General features: G+C 45.2%; 2 protein-coding genes across 6 annotated transcripts in view; one reads left to right on the forward strand and one right to left on the reverse strand.

Moving 5' to 3' along the window:
- LOC121635255 (NLR family CARD domain-containing protein 3-like) overlaps window positions 1-19,868 on the forward strand; it is a 1,000,352-nt gene that overhangs the window by 652,420 nt on the left and 328,064 nt on the right. The window lies entirely within an intron of this gene.
- The window catches only part of LOC121635256 (adenylate cyclase type 8-like), a 28,057-nt gene continuing 11,804 nt past the window's right edge, over window positions 3,616-19,868 (reverse strand). For 4 of the 5 annotated variants that reach the window (XM_041978368.1, XM_041978366.1, XM_041978369.1 and 1 more), the window contains 14 exons: window positions 19,211-19,445; window positions 18,927-19,115; window positions 18,750-18,850; window positions 15,497-15,698; window positions 15,030-15,119; window positions 14,823-14,950; window positions 14,588-14,669; window positions 12,311-12,469; window positions 11,902-12,048; window positions 11,722-11,814; window positions 11,537-11,651; window positions 10,257-10,381; window positions 10,082-10,180; window positions 3,616-4,531 (listed from right to left, as the gene is read on the reverse strand). In XM_041978368.1, coding sequence (XP_041834302.1) covers window positions 4,349-4,531; window positions 10,082-10,180; window positions 10,257-10,381; window positions 11,537-11,651; window positions 11,722-11,814; window positions 11,902-12,048; window positions 12,311-12,469; window positions 14,588-14,669; window positions 14,823-14,950; window positions 15,030-15,119; window positions 15,497-15,698; window positions 18,750-18,850; window positions 18,927-19,115; window positions 19,211-19,445 — 1,948 coding nt within the window. In that variant the 3' untranslated portion in view covers window positions 3,616-4,348. Of the gene's footprint in view, window positions 4,532-10,081; window positions 10,181-10,256; window positions 10,382-11,536; window positions 11,652-11,721; window positions 11,815-11,901; window positions 12,049-12,310; window positions 12,470-14,587; window positions 14,670-14,809; window positions 14,951-15,029; window positions 15,120-15,496; window positions 15,699-18,749; window positions 18,851-18,926; window positions 19,116-19,210; window positions 19,446-19,868 lie in introns of those variants that run through there. The other variant, XR_006009377.1, reaches the window with a different exon arrangement.

A 19,868-nucleotide genomic window follows, 5' to 3' on the forward strand; every position in this document is an offset into this window, starting at 1 on the left:
GAGCAGGTGACCCTGAAAAGCTTTGTTTCTTTCACTTCATCTGCTGATAAGCATCCAGCTTTACACTGTAGGCTGCAGCACATACTAGAAAAGTCTGGATGACGACAGTTTAGGGAGGAACAAGTGTGGAGGAAATTATCCTTTATTTGCCAAGTACAGCGCTAATGAATGGGTCTGAGTGATCAGAAGGCAGATCAGCATTTCTGTAGCAGAAGTGAAGGTCGCTCATTATACAAACACTACATTGTTCTATCTGCAGCACTGGTTCTGTAATATGCTGAGTCATGATGAGACATTTCTACAAAGATGACAACAAGAATATGATCAGAAAGTATTATTCTTCTCAGCAGAAACACGTACGAACTGAGAAGAAAAACCTCAACAGGCGTTTCAGTGTTAGACAGAGGAGCAAGTTTAATCTGGACACCGTGATCTCTGAACCCTCCACATCCAGAACCATCGTCATCACCAGCTGATAGCACCACATGAACCGGGATTACTGTGGAAACCTTCAGGTCTACAATAGTTACACTCACGTCACTGCAGACGTTACTGAGCAGAACAGAAACCGCATCATAACCTGGTCCAGAGTTCCAGAGGCCACACTAACTTCTCTGGACTTGGAGGCATCTGGAATGAACCATCACAGACTGGAAACCTGGATTATGGCCAGACAGTTAAATCATCCCGTATCTTTGTTGGAAGAAATGGAGCAATAAACAGAAGGTGGGATCAGGGTTCTGGGATGTTACGGGGTCGGTTCAGGGTTCTGGGATTGTACGGGGTCGGATCAGGGCTCTGGGATGGTACGGGATCGGATCAGGGTTCTGGGATGGTACGGGATCGGATCAGGGTTCTGGGATGGTACGGGGTCAGTTCAGGGTTCTGGGATGGTACGGGGCCGGATCAGGTTTCTGGGATGGTACGGGGTCGGATCAGGGTTCTGGGATGGTACGGGGTCGGATCAGAGTTCTGGGATGGTACGGGGTCAGTTCAGGGTTCTGGGATGGTACGGGGTCAAGATCAGGGTTCTGGGATGGTACGGGGTCGGATCAGGGCTCTGGGATGGTACGGGGTTGGTTCAGGGTTCTGGGATGGCACGGGGTCGGATCAGGGCTCTGGGATGGTACGGGGTTGGTTCAGGGTTCTGGGATGTTACGGGGTCGGTTCAGGGTTCTGGGATTGTACAGGGTCGGATCAGGGCTCTGGGATGGTACGGGATCGGATCAGGGTTCTGGGATGGTACGGGATCGGATCAGGGTTCTGGGATGGTACGGGATCGGATCAGGGTTCTGGGATGGTACGGGGCCGGATCAGGTTTCTGGGATGGTACGGGGTCGGATCAGGGTTCTGGGATGGTACGGGGTCGGATCAGGGTTCTGGGATGGTACGGGGTCAGTTCAGGGTTCTGGGATGGTACGGGGTCAAGATCAGGGTTCTGGGATGGTACGGGGTCGGATCAGGGCTCTGGGATGGTACGGGGTTGGTTCAGGGTTCTGGGATGGTACGGGGTCGGATCAGGGTTCTGGGATGGCACGGGGTCGGATCAGGGCTCTGGGATGGTACGGGGTTGGTTCAGGGTTCTGGGATGGTACGGGGTCGGATCAGGGCTCTGGGATTGTACGGGGTCGGATCAGGGCTCTGGGATGGTACGGGGTTGGTTCAGGGTTCTGGGATGGTACGGGGTCGGATCAGGGTTCTGGGATGGTACGGGGTCGGATCTCGGTTAGCTCTTAGCTACAGGCAGCTCGGAGTTTGATGGTTGTCAATTATCCACCCCCACCTTCACAGTCCCCCTCTCAGCTCCACCTCTTTGCCCAATTTTGAATTTTCCAGGAGTGACGACCTGCCAAGATGGTGACTGTGGGAACCGCCCAATGAGCTACGGGTGACATCACGGAGGCTCCGCCCATCCTTCATATACAGTCTATGGGGCAAACTGACGGAAACATGGCAGCCAATCCCCGCCTATCCCCTAGCCCATCCTCCGACCGAGTTCGCGTCAGTGATAAACACGACAAGAAAATGATACAGCTATAATTTTATAGAATATTTCTATTATACAAATATGACAACATATAGTTTTATAAATGTTTTTATAAAATGGATAAAAATAAATGAAATGAAAAGTCAAATTAGATTAAAAGTAAAGTAAGTGTACACGTTTACAGAGGTAAAGTACTGCATGTGAAAAAATGTGGGGCTGGGTTTTAGTAATCCATGTATCAGAGGGTTAACGCAGAAATCATCTTTTCATGGAGGTCCCTGCAGGGTCTGGTCCATTACAGCAGCATGGTGCGGTACTGGACTGGTCTGCAGGTCTGACCTATCCCACTAGAGGATTTTGGAGGACTTAGAAACACCCATGAACCCGTACTGATGAACACTGTAAGAATGTCGTATATGTCCTGGGAGAAGGAACAGAAACATTTAGAAATGGGAAAACATCGTAGAACCAACTTTTTCTGGAATGTGTTGCATATAAATAAAACTAAAGTTTAGCACAGTTTCTTTTAAATGACTGCATGTTAACTCCAACCCAGGCCTTGAAGCAGCTTGGGGGTCCAGACGCATACCTTCTGGTTACTTATGCGTTTTATTATATTTGTGAATTTAAAGGCTAACTGTAAGACACTTGGCCAGGATTTGCCTTTAATTACTATTTTTAAAGTTCCATTATACCCTCTATTGCAAAGTACACAGAATAGGAGGTTTACATATATAATTACACTCTTTATCTTTGGGACTGATTGGTCCTATTGAGTCCCATTATGACCACATAGTGTTAATATACTGTAACCACTGATATAATGGTTTTATCATGAATACATAATAGATCTAAGCCTCTCAAAATACCAGCATCAAAATAGAGTTAAACAGGTTTTAGGTGTAATGACACCACCAGGGACAGCAGAGATTCATTACACTGAATTGTAGTGGAGGCCTGGTTCTCTTACCTAAAGAAAACTGAACACCATCACCATAAAAACAGTGTTGGTGTGTTGGAATTTACATAAAAGTGTGGTCTGAATGTAGATGCAAATATATGTGGTTTGTATGTTTGTGTAAAATTTGCTCCACCAAAGGGCAGTTATGTCCGGATCAGAGGAGAGCCTCTTGTCTCCTATTGGATGCGTAATGCAGGATGTTTATGCAGGTGCATGTTTGAAACCTGCCAGAATAGTGCTCATCCTTGTCTGGCAGGTCACTTCTGTAAAAAGACAGCCATGAGTAGAAACCAGAACCGAGAGGAGGCGCTGGCTGCAGTCGTGAGGAGAGTGCTTGTTGTACTAGAATCATACTGCGGTTACCAGCTGTGAGAACTCATCTGAAATATATTAGCTATTACATTTTTATCACAGTATAATAAGGATGCCTCGAGATGTTACTAAAGAACTTCCTTCCTTTCTTTTAGTCAAGCTTGTTGTGGCTCCACCTGGTGGTGAGATGAAGAAATGATGAAAACAGCGTGTGGTTAGTTAACATGTTGGTAACAGTTCCCACATCTTTGTAGAGAAATAAAATATTTTTTACAAAACATCCAAGGGGCCATTTATGCTCACTTTATGTATGTAAATATGTAGGTCTGTGGTTTAAACGTCAAACGTTGTCGAACGTCTCTGCCCACTCACTCCCATGTGTGCTTTACGTTGTCATGGTTGTTAGCCAATCCATCCACTAGAGGGCAGTGCGGAGTTCAGAGTTCATTTACGAGTTCTGACGTCCACTTCAGACGATAACAAACAGGGTGACGGTTCTGTCCTTGTGCACAAGCGAGGTATCAGAAATATGTTTTGTACACAATCATACAGGCTGTCTTCAGTAAGGTCTGCTATTTCTTCTTTTATGCTTCTTTCGCTGGTCTCACATGATTTCTACTGCTCAGTGCTGCCCCCATGATGCTGGTGGTACTACTACATTTGCTAAATTTGGGTAATCATGTACAAGCTCTCTGACAACATGCTGAAATACTCAGGAAATGAACAGCGTCTGTATACATGTACGTATTTAACATGGAGCATAAATGAGCCTCAAGTTAGCTGTAATTAAAAAGCTATAGTTTAGCATCTTTTCCTCGCTGTTTTCACATATAAAAGTTATTTAATGAAGATGAGGCCATTTCAGGGTTTCTCTTCTGTCCTTCAAAGGCCTCAACAAGAAACAGGTGCTGGAGTTTCCTCCGTCCAGGTGAGGAAAGTTATGAAGTCCAGTTTGTTGCACTGCACACGGATTTAAAAGAAGAAGTTTTTATAAAAGGCATTCTGGGAATAAACTGGGTTTGTAAATGATGCTGGACATGGTTGAACTTCAGCTTGTCTGTGGACGAACATCTGATTCTGCCCTCCTGCTACGACGCCTCCACCAGGTGAAAGCCTCCGTTCTCCTCCCTCAGCTTTTCCCTCTTCTTCGCCTGCACCAGGCCGTAGACCACAGCTCCCAGTGTGTTCCTGTTCAGACCGAAGCCCCGCATGCCGCCTCGCTCCACGTAGCTGGACCGCTCGTCCTGGCTGCTCACGAAAAAGGTCCGAACCTGACGATAAAAACAACGTAAGGATTTACAGATGCCTTTCAAAATGCCTTACCTGGCCAAAGAAAAAAGGTCACACGATAACATTTCGCTGGGCCACCTTTATCCTTGATTCGCTGTGGCATTGTTTCATTAAGCTTCTGCAGTGTCACTAGATTTATTTCCATCTAGTGTTGCAATAATCTTTTACCAAGACCTTGTACTGATAATGGAAGCATCTGAGCTCCAGCACATCCCAGAGGTTCTCAGCTGTTCGGTCCCTTGAGTTCCTTCACATTGTTCATGCGGAAATGTTCCAACTTTCACTATTAAACATGGTCCTGAGTTCTACTGCTGTTTTTCTTCCATCTGGTTCCACCAAACGCTGAAGTGATCACCATCATTCAGGACGTTTTTCTGACCATGTTTCTTCCTGGAAGACGATGGTTCCCACCATCCTTCCAGCTTTTAATAATGAGTTGTACAGTTCTGAACCTCATCCTTGAAATGGACATTTGTCTTTGGATCTGGAAAAGGACATCTATACAAAACACACAATAGCTTAAAACTAGATAAAAAGATCAATAAAACACAGTGAAGCATCACATCCCACCGAGTGAAGTAACATATAGCCTCTCTCTGCATTTTCCTCTGAGCCTCTCTCTGCATTTTCCTTCCAAAACTAAATCTTGGATATGGATCTGATCAGCTGGTCCCTAAATGCAATCGACCAAATTTATTCGAACCGGAAAACAGGCGTGGGGGAGCCTGCTTGCCCTGGCGGAACGTTTTCGGCTGGATATGTGATGGATTCCTGGGGAGCGTGGAAAGTCATGTGTCTGTCGATTCTTTCTGTCGAGGACGCTGAGGACATCTATACATTCGGATTCATGATAACTGGGTTTCTGCTGTTTGGAGCGGGCGGTTTCCTGGCATATCGCAAAATTCGGACACTGTCGGCAGTCACTGGCAAGCTGCCGGATTTCTGTGCTGGTGTGTGCCGAGCTACGAACAATCAGGCTGTGGCGGTACAGGAGCTGAATCGTAAACTGGAGGCTATTCCAGTTCTGGATGGCAAACTGGTTGCGCTCTCGGGGCTTGTACGTGAGGTGGTCACCAACTTGGAGAAGTTGTCAGCTCGGCTGGATGGAAATTGACCCACAATTCGGATGATTGGAGTCGCCAGTGGGACCACTGAGAGACTCAAGGCAGACGAAACAGCTCTGGCCTGAACCAAAACAAATGCTGTTATCAAATTTGGCTCCCTGTGCTGGCCTTGATGGCTGGTTGAAAGCTCCCTGGAATGTTTTGTTGATGGACGCTCAGTCCCCCACCCTCCCCTCACCCTCTTCACGGGGTAATGGACTTCAACCTGGATCAGCCCTCAAGGATGCCCCACTATCATCAGGTGGCAGAGACTGTGAGGGAGAACTGGGGCAAAGTTCATATGCTCACTTCTACGCACACACACGCACCACACTCAAGTACACCACTACAGATACACCTCCCCGTTATTCACTGCCTTGCTGTCCTTCCACCTCCCTCCACTCCCGGGCAGTGGGTTGATTGGACGCGCTCTGAGAATGCAGCTGCGTCTGCACTTGCTGTGATGGGAGATCCCCCCCCCCTCCCCCCCGCCACGTGTTTCTGATGTTGTGATTGTCTGAGTTATGTTCTGTATGTACTGAGGAGTTTTTTGCATCTCAATAATGGGCCCTTAGGCCCAGTGTGGAGATGCCTTTTTTATCCTCTCCAGCAGATCTTATTCCCCTAATGTTATCTTTTCCTTCTATATCTACTATAGGCGCGCTGTAAGTGGCTGCTGCCTCAGTATGCCTGTTCCTGTTGTGTCTACATGTTGTTGCTGTCTAGTCTTGGACTGGTTGTACTGGAAACAATTTCGTTGTACCTGTGTTCTGCACTGTGTATAATGACAATAAATCTTCATTCATTCATTCATATGTAAAATATACAGTGCATCCGGAAAGCATTCACAGCGCTTCACTTTTTCCACATTTTATTATGTTACAGCTTTATTCCAAATTATATTAAATTAAGCTCTTACCTCAAAATTCTACACACAATACCTCATTATGACAAGGTGAAAAAAGTTTTTTTTTTAAGTTTTTGAATTTATAAAAAAATGGAAAACGAAGAAATCACATTTACATAAGTATTCACAGCCTTTGCTTAATACTTTGTTGATCCACCTTTGGCAGCAATTACAGCCTCAAGTCTTTTTGGATATGATGCTACAAGCTTAGCACACCTATCTTTAGGCAGTTTCGCCCATTCTTCTTTGCAGTACTTCTCAAGCTCCTTCAGGTTGGATGGGAGACGTCTATGCACAGCCATTTTCAGATCTCTCCAGAGATGTTCAATCGGGTTCAAGTCTGGACTCTGGCTGGGCCACTCCAGGACATTCACAGAGTGGTTCTGAAGCCACTCCTTTGAGATCTTGGCTGTGTGCTTTGGGTCATTGTCCTGCTGAAAAATAAACCGTCGCCCCAGTCTGAGATCTCGAGCGCTCTGGAACAGGTTTTCATCCAGGATGTCTCTGTATATTTCTGCAGTCATCTTTCCTTCTATCCTGACTAGTCTGCCAGTTCCTGCTGCTGAAAAACATCCCCATAGCATGATGCTGCCACCACCATGCTTCACTGTAGGGATGGTATTGTCCTGGTGATGAGCGGTGCCTGGTTTCCTCCAAACATGACTCCTGGCATTCACACCAAAGAGTTCAAGCTTTGTCTCATCAGACCAGAGAATTTTGTTTCTCATGGTCTGAGAGTCATTCAGGTGCCTTTTGGCAAACTCAAGACGGGCTGCCATGTGCCTTTTACTAAGGAGTGGCTTTCGTCTTGCCACTCTACCATACAGTCCTGATTGGTGGATTGCTGCAGAGATGGTGGTCCTTCTGGAAGGTTCTCCTCTCTCCACAGAGGAACGCTGGAGCTCTGCCAGAGTGACCATTGGGTTCTTGGTCACCTCCCTGACTAAGGCCCTTCTCCCCCGATTGCTCAGTGTAGATGGCCGGCCAGCTCTAGGAAGAGTCCTGGTGGTTCCAAACGTCTTCCATTTACGAATGATGGAGGCCACTGTGCTCATTGGTACCTTCAAAGCAGAAGAATTTTTTCTGTATCCTTCCCCAGATTTGTGCCTCAAGACAATCCTGTCTCGGAGGTCTACAGACAATTCCTTCGACTTCACCCTTGGTGTTAGTGCTCTGACATGCATGGTCAACTGTGGGACCTTATATAGACAGGTGTGTGCCTTTCCAAATCATGTCCAATAAACTGAATTTACCACAGGTGGACTCCAATTAAGCTGTAGAAACATCTCAAGGCTTATCAGTGGGAACAGGATGCACCTGAGCTCAATTTTGAGCTCCATAGCAAAGGTTGTGAATACTTATGTAATGTGATTTCTTCGTTTTCCATTTTTAATAAATTCAAAAAATCTAAAAAAAAACTTTTTTCACCTTGTCATAATGAGGTATTGTGTGTAGAATTTTGAGGTAAGAGCTTAATTTAATATAATATGGAATGAAGCTGTAACATAATAAAGTGTGGAAAAAGTGAAGCGCTGTAAATACTTTCCAGATGCACTGTAAGTGCCAAACGTCACATTTATGTCTGTAAACTGGGTCAGAGCCTGTAACAAACCTAAAAAAGTTCCTTATTTAAGATGGCCACCGCGGATGGAATAAAGGACGTGTGGCCCTTTTTCTTGGCCAGTGGAACCATCAGTCCTGATGGCAGCAGACCAAATACAGAATGTAGAGGATCGGGGGGTCTGGATAAATCTGGACTGCTTTTTGGATGTTTTGACCATTTCTGTAGTGTGTAGGTTTTATTAGCAGTTGGTTGTTCTAGTAGTTTCTGCTTCTCTTTAGATGTTTGCTCTGCTCTATGCCGATGATCTGACCCTTCTGGAACAGATTAACATCGTTTCCATGTTGGATTGAGTCTTTCTACACGGCTGCTTAGGAAATGAAAAGCTACTCATGGCATCAGTTGGGGTTAAATAGCTTGTTGCAGCTGAAAGATCATCATCCATGTAGGAATGATCCAACAGGACCAACCCCTGGACTGCAGGCTGGTCAGTCTGGTTCCCTCCTGTTTAACCAGAAAGCCACGGTGGGTGCACCACACGCAACAGATGCTTTTCAACTGGAAATGTGGATTCAGATCACAGCTGCATCTCAGCAGGAAGTAATCACCAACTAACGGAAGGGTTGGTGGATTGATTCCTGGCTTCTGCTGATTACATGTCAAATGTCCTCGGCCGAGACACTGAGCCCACATTGCTGTCTTCAGGGTATGAACCTCGGGTGGTAGTTAAATCACACAGAAGTGCTCTATGAAGGCGAGTGTGGCAGGTAGTCTAAAGACGTTTAAATGTCCCTGCAGCCTTTACGTTGGCATGTTGTTGCTTACATGCAGAAGTTTCTCCAGAATCTCAAAGTGGTGAACCTGAATGACTGAGGCTGTCAGGGATGCTCCCTTCATTCCCCACTCAGGACCCTCACCTGTGTGTTGATCCAGACAGGTGGTTTTAGCATTCATCAGCTTTCAGCGTCTCTTATTGTCTCTGTTTCAACTTTTTTGGATGTGTTGAAAACATCAAGTTTAAGATGAGTAAATATTTGTTAAAAAAAAGGATAATAAAGTTTACTAGTTTGAACCAAGCAGCAACCTACGCCGGTAAAATGTGAAACCTATGCAAAGTGCACAAAATTGCAGTTCCCCCCTCATCCACTAGGGGCTCCAAAACAGAGCAAATCCCATAGACTCCCATGTTAAAAAGACCAACTTCACATGTTTAAAGTCTGGTACAAAAAAACATTTTAGGATTAAAAGGTCAAGTTTATCTCATGACAACTGTGAGGGGGGTGAATTTTTTTTCTAACTCATCTGTTTGGATGTTATTTAATCTTGGAATTCGGCATAATTAGGGGCGTGTCCTTTTGATTGACAGGTATCCAAAATCCGTGGAAAGAAAGGAGAGTGCAGCACAACCGCGGCTTTTAGCCGGCTAATAGCGTGCTTTAGCTTTACCCCGCCTACCTCCCTTAGCTGGTTAGCTACTGTTAGCTCCGGTTAGCTCCGGTTAGCTCTTAGCTACAGGCAGCTCGGAGTTGGATGGGTGTCAATCAACCACCCCCACCTTCACAGACCCCCTCTCAGCTTTGCCCATTTTTGGATTTTTTGGGAATGATGACACGCGTGACGCTGCCAAGATGGCGATGGTGGGACCGCCCAATGAGCTTCAATTCAGCTCTTTATAAACCTACGAGTGACGTCACGGAGGCTCTGCCCAGCTTTTATATACAGTCTATGGTTTTAATATTAAATGTTATGTATTTGTGGTATTTAAGTGAATTTGGGTAATAAATGAGTTTTCTGTTTGTATATGTTTTTTGTATATTTATAAATGGTTCTGTTCGTACTTCTGGTAAATATTTAATAAAGATTTAAGATGTTTTCCTAAATGAAAAGTAATGATTAATTAGTTCTGTCTCACATTAATAAAACTGTTCATATCAGATGATTTATGTCAGCACTGACTCACTTTTCCCTGACGTTCACTGATGCCTTTGACGTAAATGTCCCCTCTCAGCTGCCGTAGGAAGCCTCGCTCCACCAGAATACAGCTAGTAGATTCTGGTACCTGACAGGGGAGAATGTGGGCGGGGTTAGAACCTCTTTTTGCATGTTAAGCCCCTCCCACAGACAGGTGAGCTCACCTGGATCCTCCCTCTGACCCCGGTGCTCTCCATCCTGCTCGCCATGTTCACCGTGGTGCCCCAGATGTCGTACTGAGGTTTGGTTGCGCCGATGACGCCTGCGATCACCGGGCCGTGAGCGATACCTGGAGGTCAGAGGTTATTTGTGTCACTTCATAAAAAGCAAAAGAAAATGAGCCGATAAGAAAAATCCAGTTTTTACATGGAAATAAGAAACACTGGTGAAAAGAAAAAGTTCTAAATATATTTTTAAACAGAGAACTTAATGAATTAAACTTAAAAATACTGAATTAAAACATAATAAATTACATTTTAAACATTTCCATGATATATTTTATAGAGTAAAATTAAAATGAAAGTTAATTTTCCCATTTAAATAAACTTAAATTTCCCTTTCAAATGCAGCCATGTTTGATGTGATGATGACTCTGAGGTCGTTTATCGGATGATTTAAGTCTGAAGAAACACGACTTACCAGGAATTTAGTAATGTCTTCATTTAACAAACAGGAGCCTCAGGATCATGTTGAAGATCCATACACAGCCACAACATCCTGGTACCACCCCCTCATGGTACCTCCTCCTCATGCCGGTCACTAACCTGGTACCTCCCCCTCCTGGTACCTCCTCCTCATGCCGGTCACTAACCTGGTACCTCCCCCTCCTGGTACCTCCTCCTCATGCCGGTCACTAACCTGGTACCACCCCCTCATGGTACCTCCTCCTCATGCCGGTCACTAACCTGGTACCTCCCCCTTCTGGTACCTCCTCCTCATGCCGGTCACTAACCTGGTACCTCCCCCTTCTGGTACCTCCTCCTCATGCTGGTCACTCTGCTGTGGGAGGGCATCCCATTTAACCAGCATCGGTCACCAGTCGGTTACTCTGGTAGTAAAAAAACCTGCTCTGTGGGGCCAGTGTTGACATCTTGGAGGACATAGTTTGGTTCCAGAACGGGGACACAACCCACAAACCCAGCTCAGCTGCTCATCCCACACAAACACTTTCCTTCCAAACGTGGCTCCATTTAAATGGAAAAATACATTTTCATTTTAATTTCATGAAAATGTTGTGTGTGGCGCTTTTACGTACACAAATGTGTGTGTGGTGTATTTACATGCATTAACGTGTGTGTGTGGTGTATTTACATGCAGGAACGTGTGTGTGTGGTGTATTTACATGCAGGAACGTGTGTGTGTGTGTGTGTGGTGTATTTACATGCAGAAACGTGTGCATGTGTGTGTGTGTGTGTGTGTGTGTGTGTGGGGTGCATTTACGTACCGACTCTCAGCTGGAAGTCGTTCCCGCTGTGTGTGTTGATGTGTTTCAGTGACTCCTGCATGGCCAAAGCAAACAGCACCAGCTCACTGAGGTGATGCCAGCCATCCTCACACTCCTGGACACAAACACACTGATCAGCGTCCCTCCTTACCTGTGGGTAAAGAGTGCGAGGTCACATGACTCACCTGTCCGTCAGGTGACAGACCAGAAGCTGCCATGTAGGAGCTGCCGTTGGTTTTAATCTTCTCCACCGCCTGGAAGTAACATTCATCCAGCAGCTGCCCAACACACACACAGGAGATGTAAACAGGTTTGTGTGCACGTGTTAGTGTGTGTGCACGTGTTAGTGTGTGTGCATGTGCAACCTCATCGAAGTCACTGATGATGTGGTTGAGGAGGCGGAGACACTCTACGTGCTGATGAACGAGCTCCTTCCGCTCATAGAAGTCGGAGAATCCCGGCAGAGATGCGAAAAGGACGCCGACTCGTTCGTAGGACTGAGCGTACAGCTCCTGATCAACACACACACACACACACACACATCAGACCTGACCAAACATGTATGTTTCCATTGAAACAGAGTGTATGATCCTGTTTGGAGGTTTTCTTGTTTCGTACGAACCAGACTTGTGATAATAAAGCTGAATTGAATTGAATTGCTTCCTTTTTAGGTTCGGGGGCAACGTGACCACAGCGGACAGAACAAATGTTTTTCACAGCGTGGACAGGAACACACCTGTGGACAGGTGAGCGCTCAGCAGGTGTGTGGGGTACCTCGTTGTTGCTGTCTCTCTCCAGGAAGTGCTGCGCCACGTGCACGGGCAGGATGTTCAGCAGCAGACACTCGTTGTGCTCCCTCTGCTCCTTCATGTCCTCCACCGCCTTCCTCGCCTGCAGACGCCACAGGAAGTCCAGCCGCGCCATTGCCTCCAGCTACCACCGAAGAAGAGCAGAGGTCAAGAGACATGACGAGGACAGAGACACACAAATGAAGACTCAACACAGACGAAGCCGGAGACCAAGTGAAAACAAGGAGAAGACGCAGAGGAAGGAGCCCTCTACCTGAGAAATGAAAGGTGAAGCTGCTTGTTATGGTATTCAGACACGTGTTGTCCTATTTAATGAGAGGTTGTCATTTAGATTTAGTTAGTTAAGATTAAAATGACACCTGGATTCCAGGGATTGTTGAAGCACCTACAGGTTAGAGCTCAGCACGGAGGAAAATCGCTGTCTTTCTACCGGCTGGAGGTGGACGTACAGAGTGGGTAAAGATGTAAGAACTATGTACAGACGCAGTAGGCGGAGTTTAAACGGGAGCGAGACTTCATGGTGGGATTTAAAGACGAACAGTGGAAAGAGTCAGACATTTTCATTTAACAGTCGCCATAGCAACAACTAGATTTATTTACTACACACCACAGATCTAAATAAAACAAACCCCGAACTCTCGGCTTCATGCCCTCGCTGAATTTTATTTATTTATTTATTTATTTATTTATAGGTTTATTTGTTTTCTTTTTGTTGATCTCTGTATGCATGTATGTATACGAAGGTATACATACATGCATACATGTATACTTGATATGTCGGGGTTGGGGAAGGTTTTTTAATTATATGTTGTAAATATTCCTAAATTTATGAATAAATGGGAAAAAAACAGGAAGAAAACAACATTAGAAAGAGGCAAAAGACCCAAATAGAGTCAGAAAACAACCACAAACGGATGTAAAGGCAAAACATAAAAAATAAATAAAACTACCAGAGGAAAAATTAAACACATTTTATTTTTTTTATCCTGAATCATGGATAAATCTGTTTATTTACATTTAACTGATCAAATATAGAGTCAGTATCAACAAACACTTCTGGTATTTACTCTTAACTGGATTATTCATCCCTGTAACACTGAGTGACGCCAGTTTCATCTCATTCATTTAAATGATCCCATGTTTCATTCTTTAACCTGCGGACAACTTAAAACTGCACAGCCCCGAACATCAGGACGTCTGCTAACTAAAAAAACAGTCAACACCCCGATTCTTCACCAGCCTGAGTCCCTGTTGGTAGGCACAGGGGATGTAGTCCAACGTCACCTGACAGCATATATTCTATTTTCTAAATGAAGTCTTAAGCATCGGTCTTACTTATCTTGGCCCCACATACCAGTGTAAAAAAATAAAAACATAAAAATAAAAATGTAGCTGCCCTGCCAAACGTTCTATCTGAAGAGAGAAAACGACGAAATGAAGTTGTGTTGTCTGTAACTACTGCTCATATGAATGAAACAATCTCTTGACGTGTAGATATTTATATAACAGCACAGCAGAAGGGACGTATCAGTCATTTAACTTCTCAGTCCTGACTTCCTCTCCGCAGCTTAAGCTCATGCAGCCATTTCTTCGTCTTGCTCCACTGGAAGTCCGACGTGTTCGCGGCATGCTTTGAACTAAACCATCTCACTCTAGTCTCCTGCAGCCTCTAACAGGTTTTCTTCAACATTATCCTGTATTCAGCTCCATCCATCTTCCCTGTCCCTGCTGAAGAAAAACATCCCCACAGCATGATGCTGCCTCCACCGTGCTTCACAGTGGGGATGGTGCGTACAGGGTAATGTGCTGTTTGTTTTCTGCCACACATGGAATTTGGCATTTAAGCCAAAAACATCAACTTCGGTCTCATCTGTCCTGACCACAGCAGCTTATTCCGCATGTTTTCTGTGTTCCTTTCACTGCAAATGGGACTTGTTTAAATGATGACTTTCTTCCTGCCACCCGTTCATAAAGGTCAGATTTGTGGAGTGTCCTGTGGACAGATTCTCCCACCTGAGCTGTGGATCTCTGCAGCTCCTCCAGAGTCACCATGGGCCTCTTGGTCTCTGAGAGTACAGCAGGCTGAATACCAATGCATGCCACAAGTCTCACATATTTATATCTAAAACATGTTGTTTAACCACAATGTTTTGATCAACGAGTTAAGCTTGTGGTTGTAATGGGACTGAACATTGGAGTTTGAAGGGGTGTGAATACTTTTTTAAGGCATTGTAAAAGTCACCTGTCTGCTGTTGTAGAGGACCACCGCCACAAACATCACCAGGAGGACCACACACACTCCTCTTCTGCACAGGTGATGGGAGCTGGCCACATGTCAGATAAGAAAAAAAAAACAGGAAACAGGAAGGACAATGTCAGACAGGAAACAGGAGCTTCTCTGATTCACCTTACATAAATGCTCTGGTTTAAATTTGTCCTACGGGACCTGAACACAGCACTTCACCTGACAGATGTACCTGTGGGTCTCGATGACGTAGCTATAGAAGATGGCGGCCAGCAGGAGAAACACCAGCTGCAGCACGCAGCTTAGCCTGAGGAACACTGTGCAGGTAACCATGGCAACCACACCGCTCAGCACCATGTACTGCTCACAAGGAAGATGACTGGTTAGGATCACATGACAGGAAACAACTTGACGTCAGCAGCAACAGGTGTGTGGTCACCTGTGAATGAGTGCAGATGTTGATGTCGGACCAGGCGGGGGTGGGCGGAGTCACCAGAGAGCTTCCAGTATCTGACGAATCACACCACAGCTGGGCGGAGCCACAGAAGGAAGGATAAAAGAAAGGAAAGAAGTAAGATGGAGGGAAGTAAAGAAAAGAAGGGAGAAAGGAAAGGAAAAAACAGGGAATGCAGGGAAAGATGGAAGGAAAGTAGGAAGAAAGGAAGAGGGAGGAAAAGATATGAAAATAAGGAAAAAAAAGATTGAAAATAGAAAAGAAGACGTGATTGGAGGAAAGGAGGAAAGGGAAGTAAAGAAGAAGGCAGGAAGAAGGGGAGGTATGAAAAGTAAAGGAAAATAGTACGGAATAAAGGAAAGAATTGAAGAAGAGACACAGAGAGGATGGAAAGATGTAGATAGGGACGAAGTGAGCATGTATGGATGGATGGAGGAAACTGTCAAACTCACGATGTCCATGGTGGCAATTCCAAAGTTGATGGTGACGGCGGTGAGGGTGAGCAGTGTGCGCATGCTCTTGGTTTCATGAACCCAGCAACAGAGAGACTGCAAGGGGGCGGGACAATGCTTAAACTCCTCCCCCAAAGTAATCAGCAGGAGCAGGAAATAAATGAAACCGCTGATGATGAAATGCACCACCATCGGACACAACCTGCACGTAAAGATTTAGAGCGTTAGCTAATTTGAGGTTTGATATTTTCTCTAGTGCGACTGAGTCTTGCAGCAGAGTAAATAAACATCTGTCAGGTTCATTTTAAACTTAATAAAACTAAAACATGTTTAATTTTCTGTGACATTGTGATTCTGCTTGAACAGTCATTATATTAAAGTGTAAAAAGAAGGGAAACCGATCTGTGTATTCGGTTTTACGCCGATGATGTTCTTTTGTACATATGAGGTGCATATGAGTGATAAAATACACTGTTGAAAATCAAGTACCAAATTGTACCTTTAGGGTAACAAAGAATTGTCACTGGGGTGGTACCCTCAAAGGTACTGCTGTTTTATCAGTGGGTCTTTTACCCTAACTTAACAATACTGGTCTTTATGAGGTACAAACTGCAAGGGTGTAAATAATTTTCCACAGTTGAAGATAGCAGTGCCTTATAGGCTAGCAAGAATCCTTTGTTCCCATAAAGGTACCATTAGGTACTTTATTTTCTGAGCGTGTGCACTTATTGTCCACTTTATCAGGTTTATCTACCTTCTAGTGCGGGGTTGGACCCCCTTTTCCTCCATAACTGCCTTAATTCTTGGTGTCATAGATTCAACAAGTGGTGGAAACCTTCCTCAGAGGTTTTCTCCATACTGACATGACATTATCACACAGTTGCTGCAGGTTTGTCGGCTGCATCCATGATGAGAATCTCCCGTTCCACCACATCCCAAAGCTGCTCTACTGGACTGAGATCTGGGGCCTCATTTATCAAACTGTGCATAGCAAAGCAGACTACAGGCGGTGTCTGCGGCACAAAGAGAAAGTGTGGCGCACTTACACTTCACGCCTTCCACCGTCCACATGGTGGCTATAAAATGTCAGGTGGATGCCTGTAATAAATATTCATCACATCATTTCCATGTTGGCCCCGGGGAGGAAAAAGAGGGAAGAAGTGGAATTTTTCAGGGTGTAAGACAGAGATCCTGATGGACCACGTTGAAAGATGTAAAAATGGTTAACTGGTGGACACGGCGTGGGCATTACTGGTGTCAGAAAGACAGAATAGTGGCAGCAGGTGGAGACGCTGTCATCACAGAGTCAGAAGGGAAGAAACGCCAGAGGCATCAGAATGTTCAGCTGGATATCTCAGTCGGTAAAATATCCTTCTGTCATGCAGGAGATCAAAGTTTGATTCCCACAGGGGTGAATCGCTTTGGAGAAAAGCGTCTGCTAAATGACAGTAATGATGCTGGTAATTTAGTCTTTTGTTTTAATTTATAAAATAAATATGTACAGATACATCTGGGACTGGTAGCAGTTTATTTAGTGTTAAAGGTCCCATATTATGCAAAATTCACTTTTTAATGGTTTTGGAACAGTCATACTGGTCCCCCCGCATGTGTAGGAGACCCGTAAGTGTGAAACTCTTTCAGGCGCTCTCTCTCCCCCCTGCTCCACCTCTAGGGAAGTAAGCGCTGAAATGAGCTTGTTTGAAAGCGTGTACGTTATGACGTCATAAGGGACAATAACCACTCCCCACAGAGCGATGGACCCGTCTACCGGCTCTCAAAGCCCGCCCTCTAAAAATCACCTAGCGCCCAGTGTTTTTCCCTCTTCGGCAACCCTCGTTAGCGGACATGGCTAAGCGACAGAAGCACTGTTCTGTTTGTGGCTGCATAAATGAACACGAAAACGTTTTTTTACTTCCATCCACTGAACCCACGAGGACTGAGTGGATTAATTTTATTTTTGGAGGAAATGTACCCGGAAAACTTCCAAAGGTTTTGCATGTCTGTGGCCAGCATTTCAAAGAGGACTGTTTCCACAACATGGGGGCATGGAAAGCAGGCTTCGCCAACCGTTTGAAGCTGGAGCCAGGTTCAATACCAACTGTCCGTGACACAGCTGGAGAGGTAAGAGCTGGCAGTTATTTTATCGTTTCGGCCTTATTAGTCTGATAGCTTGAAAATATATTAACCTGTCAATCACCTCATGACGGGCGATGCGATGGGCGGAGCCAACAGCTGAGCTGCTCCACCAGGGTTCCGCCCACCATAAACGGCACATTTCTGAAGCTGCTAAAAAGAGGGAGGTGAAGAGAAGCCGCTGCACTCAAACTGAGGGTCGATTTGTCCATACCATGGCGGAAATATTTCATTTAGATATTAATGAATGGTCTCAGATTGGGAATAAAGTGTATAATATGGGACCTTTAAACAGAAAGCAGAGGGAGATGATCTGAGCTTTGTGACATGGTGCATTATCCTGCTGGAAGTAGCATCAGAAGATGCTCCACTGTGGTCATAAAGGGATGGACATGGTCAGCAACAATACTCAGGTAGGCTGTGCTGGTTAAACCAGGCCACGTTGGTACTAAGGGGTCCAAAGTGGACCAAGAAAATCTCCCCCCACCATTACACCAGCAGCAGCCTGAAGCGATGATCCAAGGCAGGATGGATCCATGTTTTCATGATGTTTCCAGCAGATTCTGAGCCGAGCATCTGAATGTGGAGCTGAAATGGAGACTCATCAGACCAGCAACGTTTCTGCATCTTCTATTGTCCAGTGTTGGTGAGTGTGTGTGAATTGTAGCCTCAGGTTCCTGTTCTTAGCTGGCAGGAGGCACCCGGTGTGTCTTCTGCTGCATCCTGGTCCAGACAACTGCTGCTCTGGATGTTTTCTCTTCTTCAGACCATCTTTGGAAACCCTGGAGATGGTTGTGGGTGGAAATCCCAGTAGATCAGCAGTTGTCTGAAATATGCTGCCATGTGATTGGCTGATTAGATATTTAGTTTGTGTTGTACAGGCGGACCTGATGAAGTGGACATTGAGTTCATAGAAAAGCATATTTTAGTGATTTTTTTTACATCAAAAACAAATGTGAATTTCATCTTTGTGATGAAAAGCTCAGTGTTAGAGGGAGTTGTCAACAAAATGAAAAGTCTGATAAATGCGGTGGTTTTAAAGCTTCCAGATTTGTGCTACTCCTTACAGCCTAAATTTGATCACAAGCAGTAAACTCAGGTTGTGGATGGGCAGGTGTACCTCGGGGCAGGAATCAGCACCTGGACCAGCATTAGCAGCACCAGCAGGATGAAGGAACAAACCATGTTGGACTTGAAGAGTTCGTCTCTCATCTGGGAATACTAAAGACAAAAAGAGAACGATCACCAAACTGTCTGACTCAGGTGAAAAACAGCCCCGCCCCCTACAGGAAGTTACCTTTCCCTCCATTTGAGAGTCCTTGAACACCTGAGTGAAGGTGGTGATGTGTTCCTTCCTCATTCGCTCACTGCTTCGAATTTCTATTGCCTGACGAATTCTCTTGTTGACCTCCCGCGAGCCCGACCGCTGAGCTGCAATCTGATTGGGCAGCTGGGTCAGAGAGCCATTGGTGAAAGTGGCGAGGATCTACGGAGAACCATAGGTGAGAAGACAAGCTCAAACTTTAATGAGATTCCTTCTGAAACAACCAAACTATTTTTAAATATGTTTGTTGTACCCACAAAATTCATCCCCAGGATGTCTCCAAATGGCAGCTCAGCGCTCCACGTCGTCATCTCATCGTAGCTTGGACGCCTCGCTTTCAGCGGCTTGGACTCTTCCCTGAAAGCCGGACGGATCAGATATGTGTCTATGTTGTGTTTCCGAAGAAACTCACTGCGCTCCTGGCCACGCCCCTCCTCCGTCTCATAGATCCCATCCAGACAGTCCAGAGTGGCCTGAGAGATGTGAACCTGCCTGAGAGGAGATAAAGACACTACTTCATGTTTTATCAGCCAAAATCCTGAAGTACTCTGGGACCGAGAAGGGACATGATGCTGAAAGAGGGCACAAAGGTAAGGTGGATCAAGGCCATTTTCACATTTATATGTACTTTAAAAATCTATATCGTTCTTTTGATTCCATAACAGGCTTTGACCTCACTGCTTTAACTGAAAGAAACGTTTATGTACCACTGAGCTAATATGGCTGTCAAGTCTCAAATCCTTGTCCAAATGTACTCCCATTTCAGTAGGTCTTCATGGAAAGGGGTAACATCGGTGCCAAAACGTAAGCAGATAAATAAAAAAGAGGTCCAAAAATGTAACCTTGCGGTACTCCACATAAGAGAGGCGTTACAGAATAATCAATATTAACATGCAACTTCGGTGAGTCAGATAG

Source organism: Melanotaenia boesemani, chromosome 24 (genome assembly GCF_017639745.1).
Source record: "Melanotaenia boesemani isolate fMelBoe1 chromosome 24, fMelBoe1.pri, whole genome shotgun sequence".
NCBI classification, from domain to species: Eukaryota; Metazoa; Chordata; class Actinopteri; order Atheriniformes; family Melanotaeniidae; genus Melanotaenia; species Melanotaenia boesemani.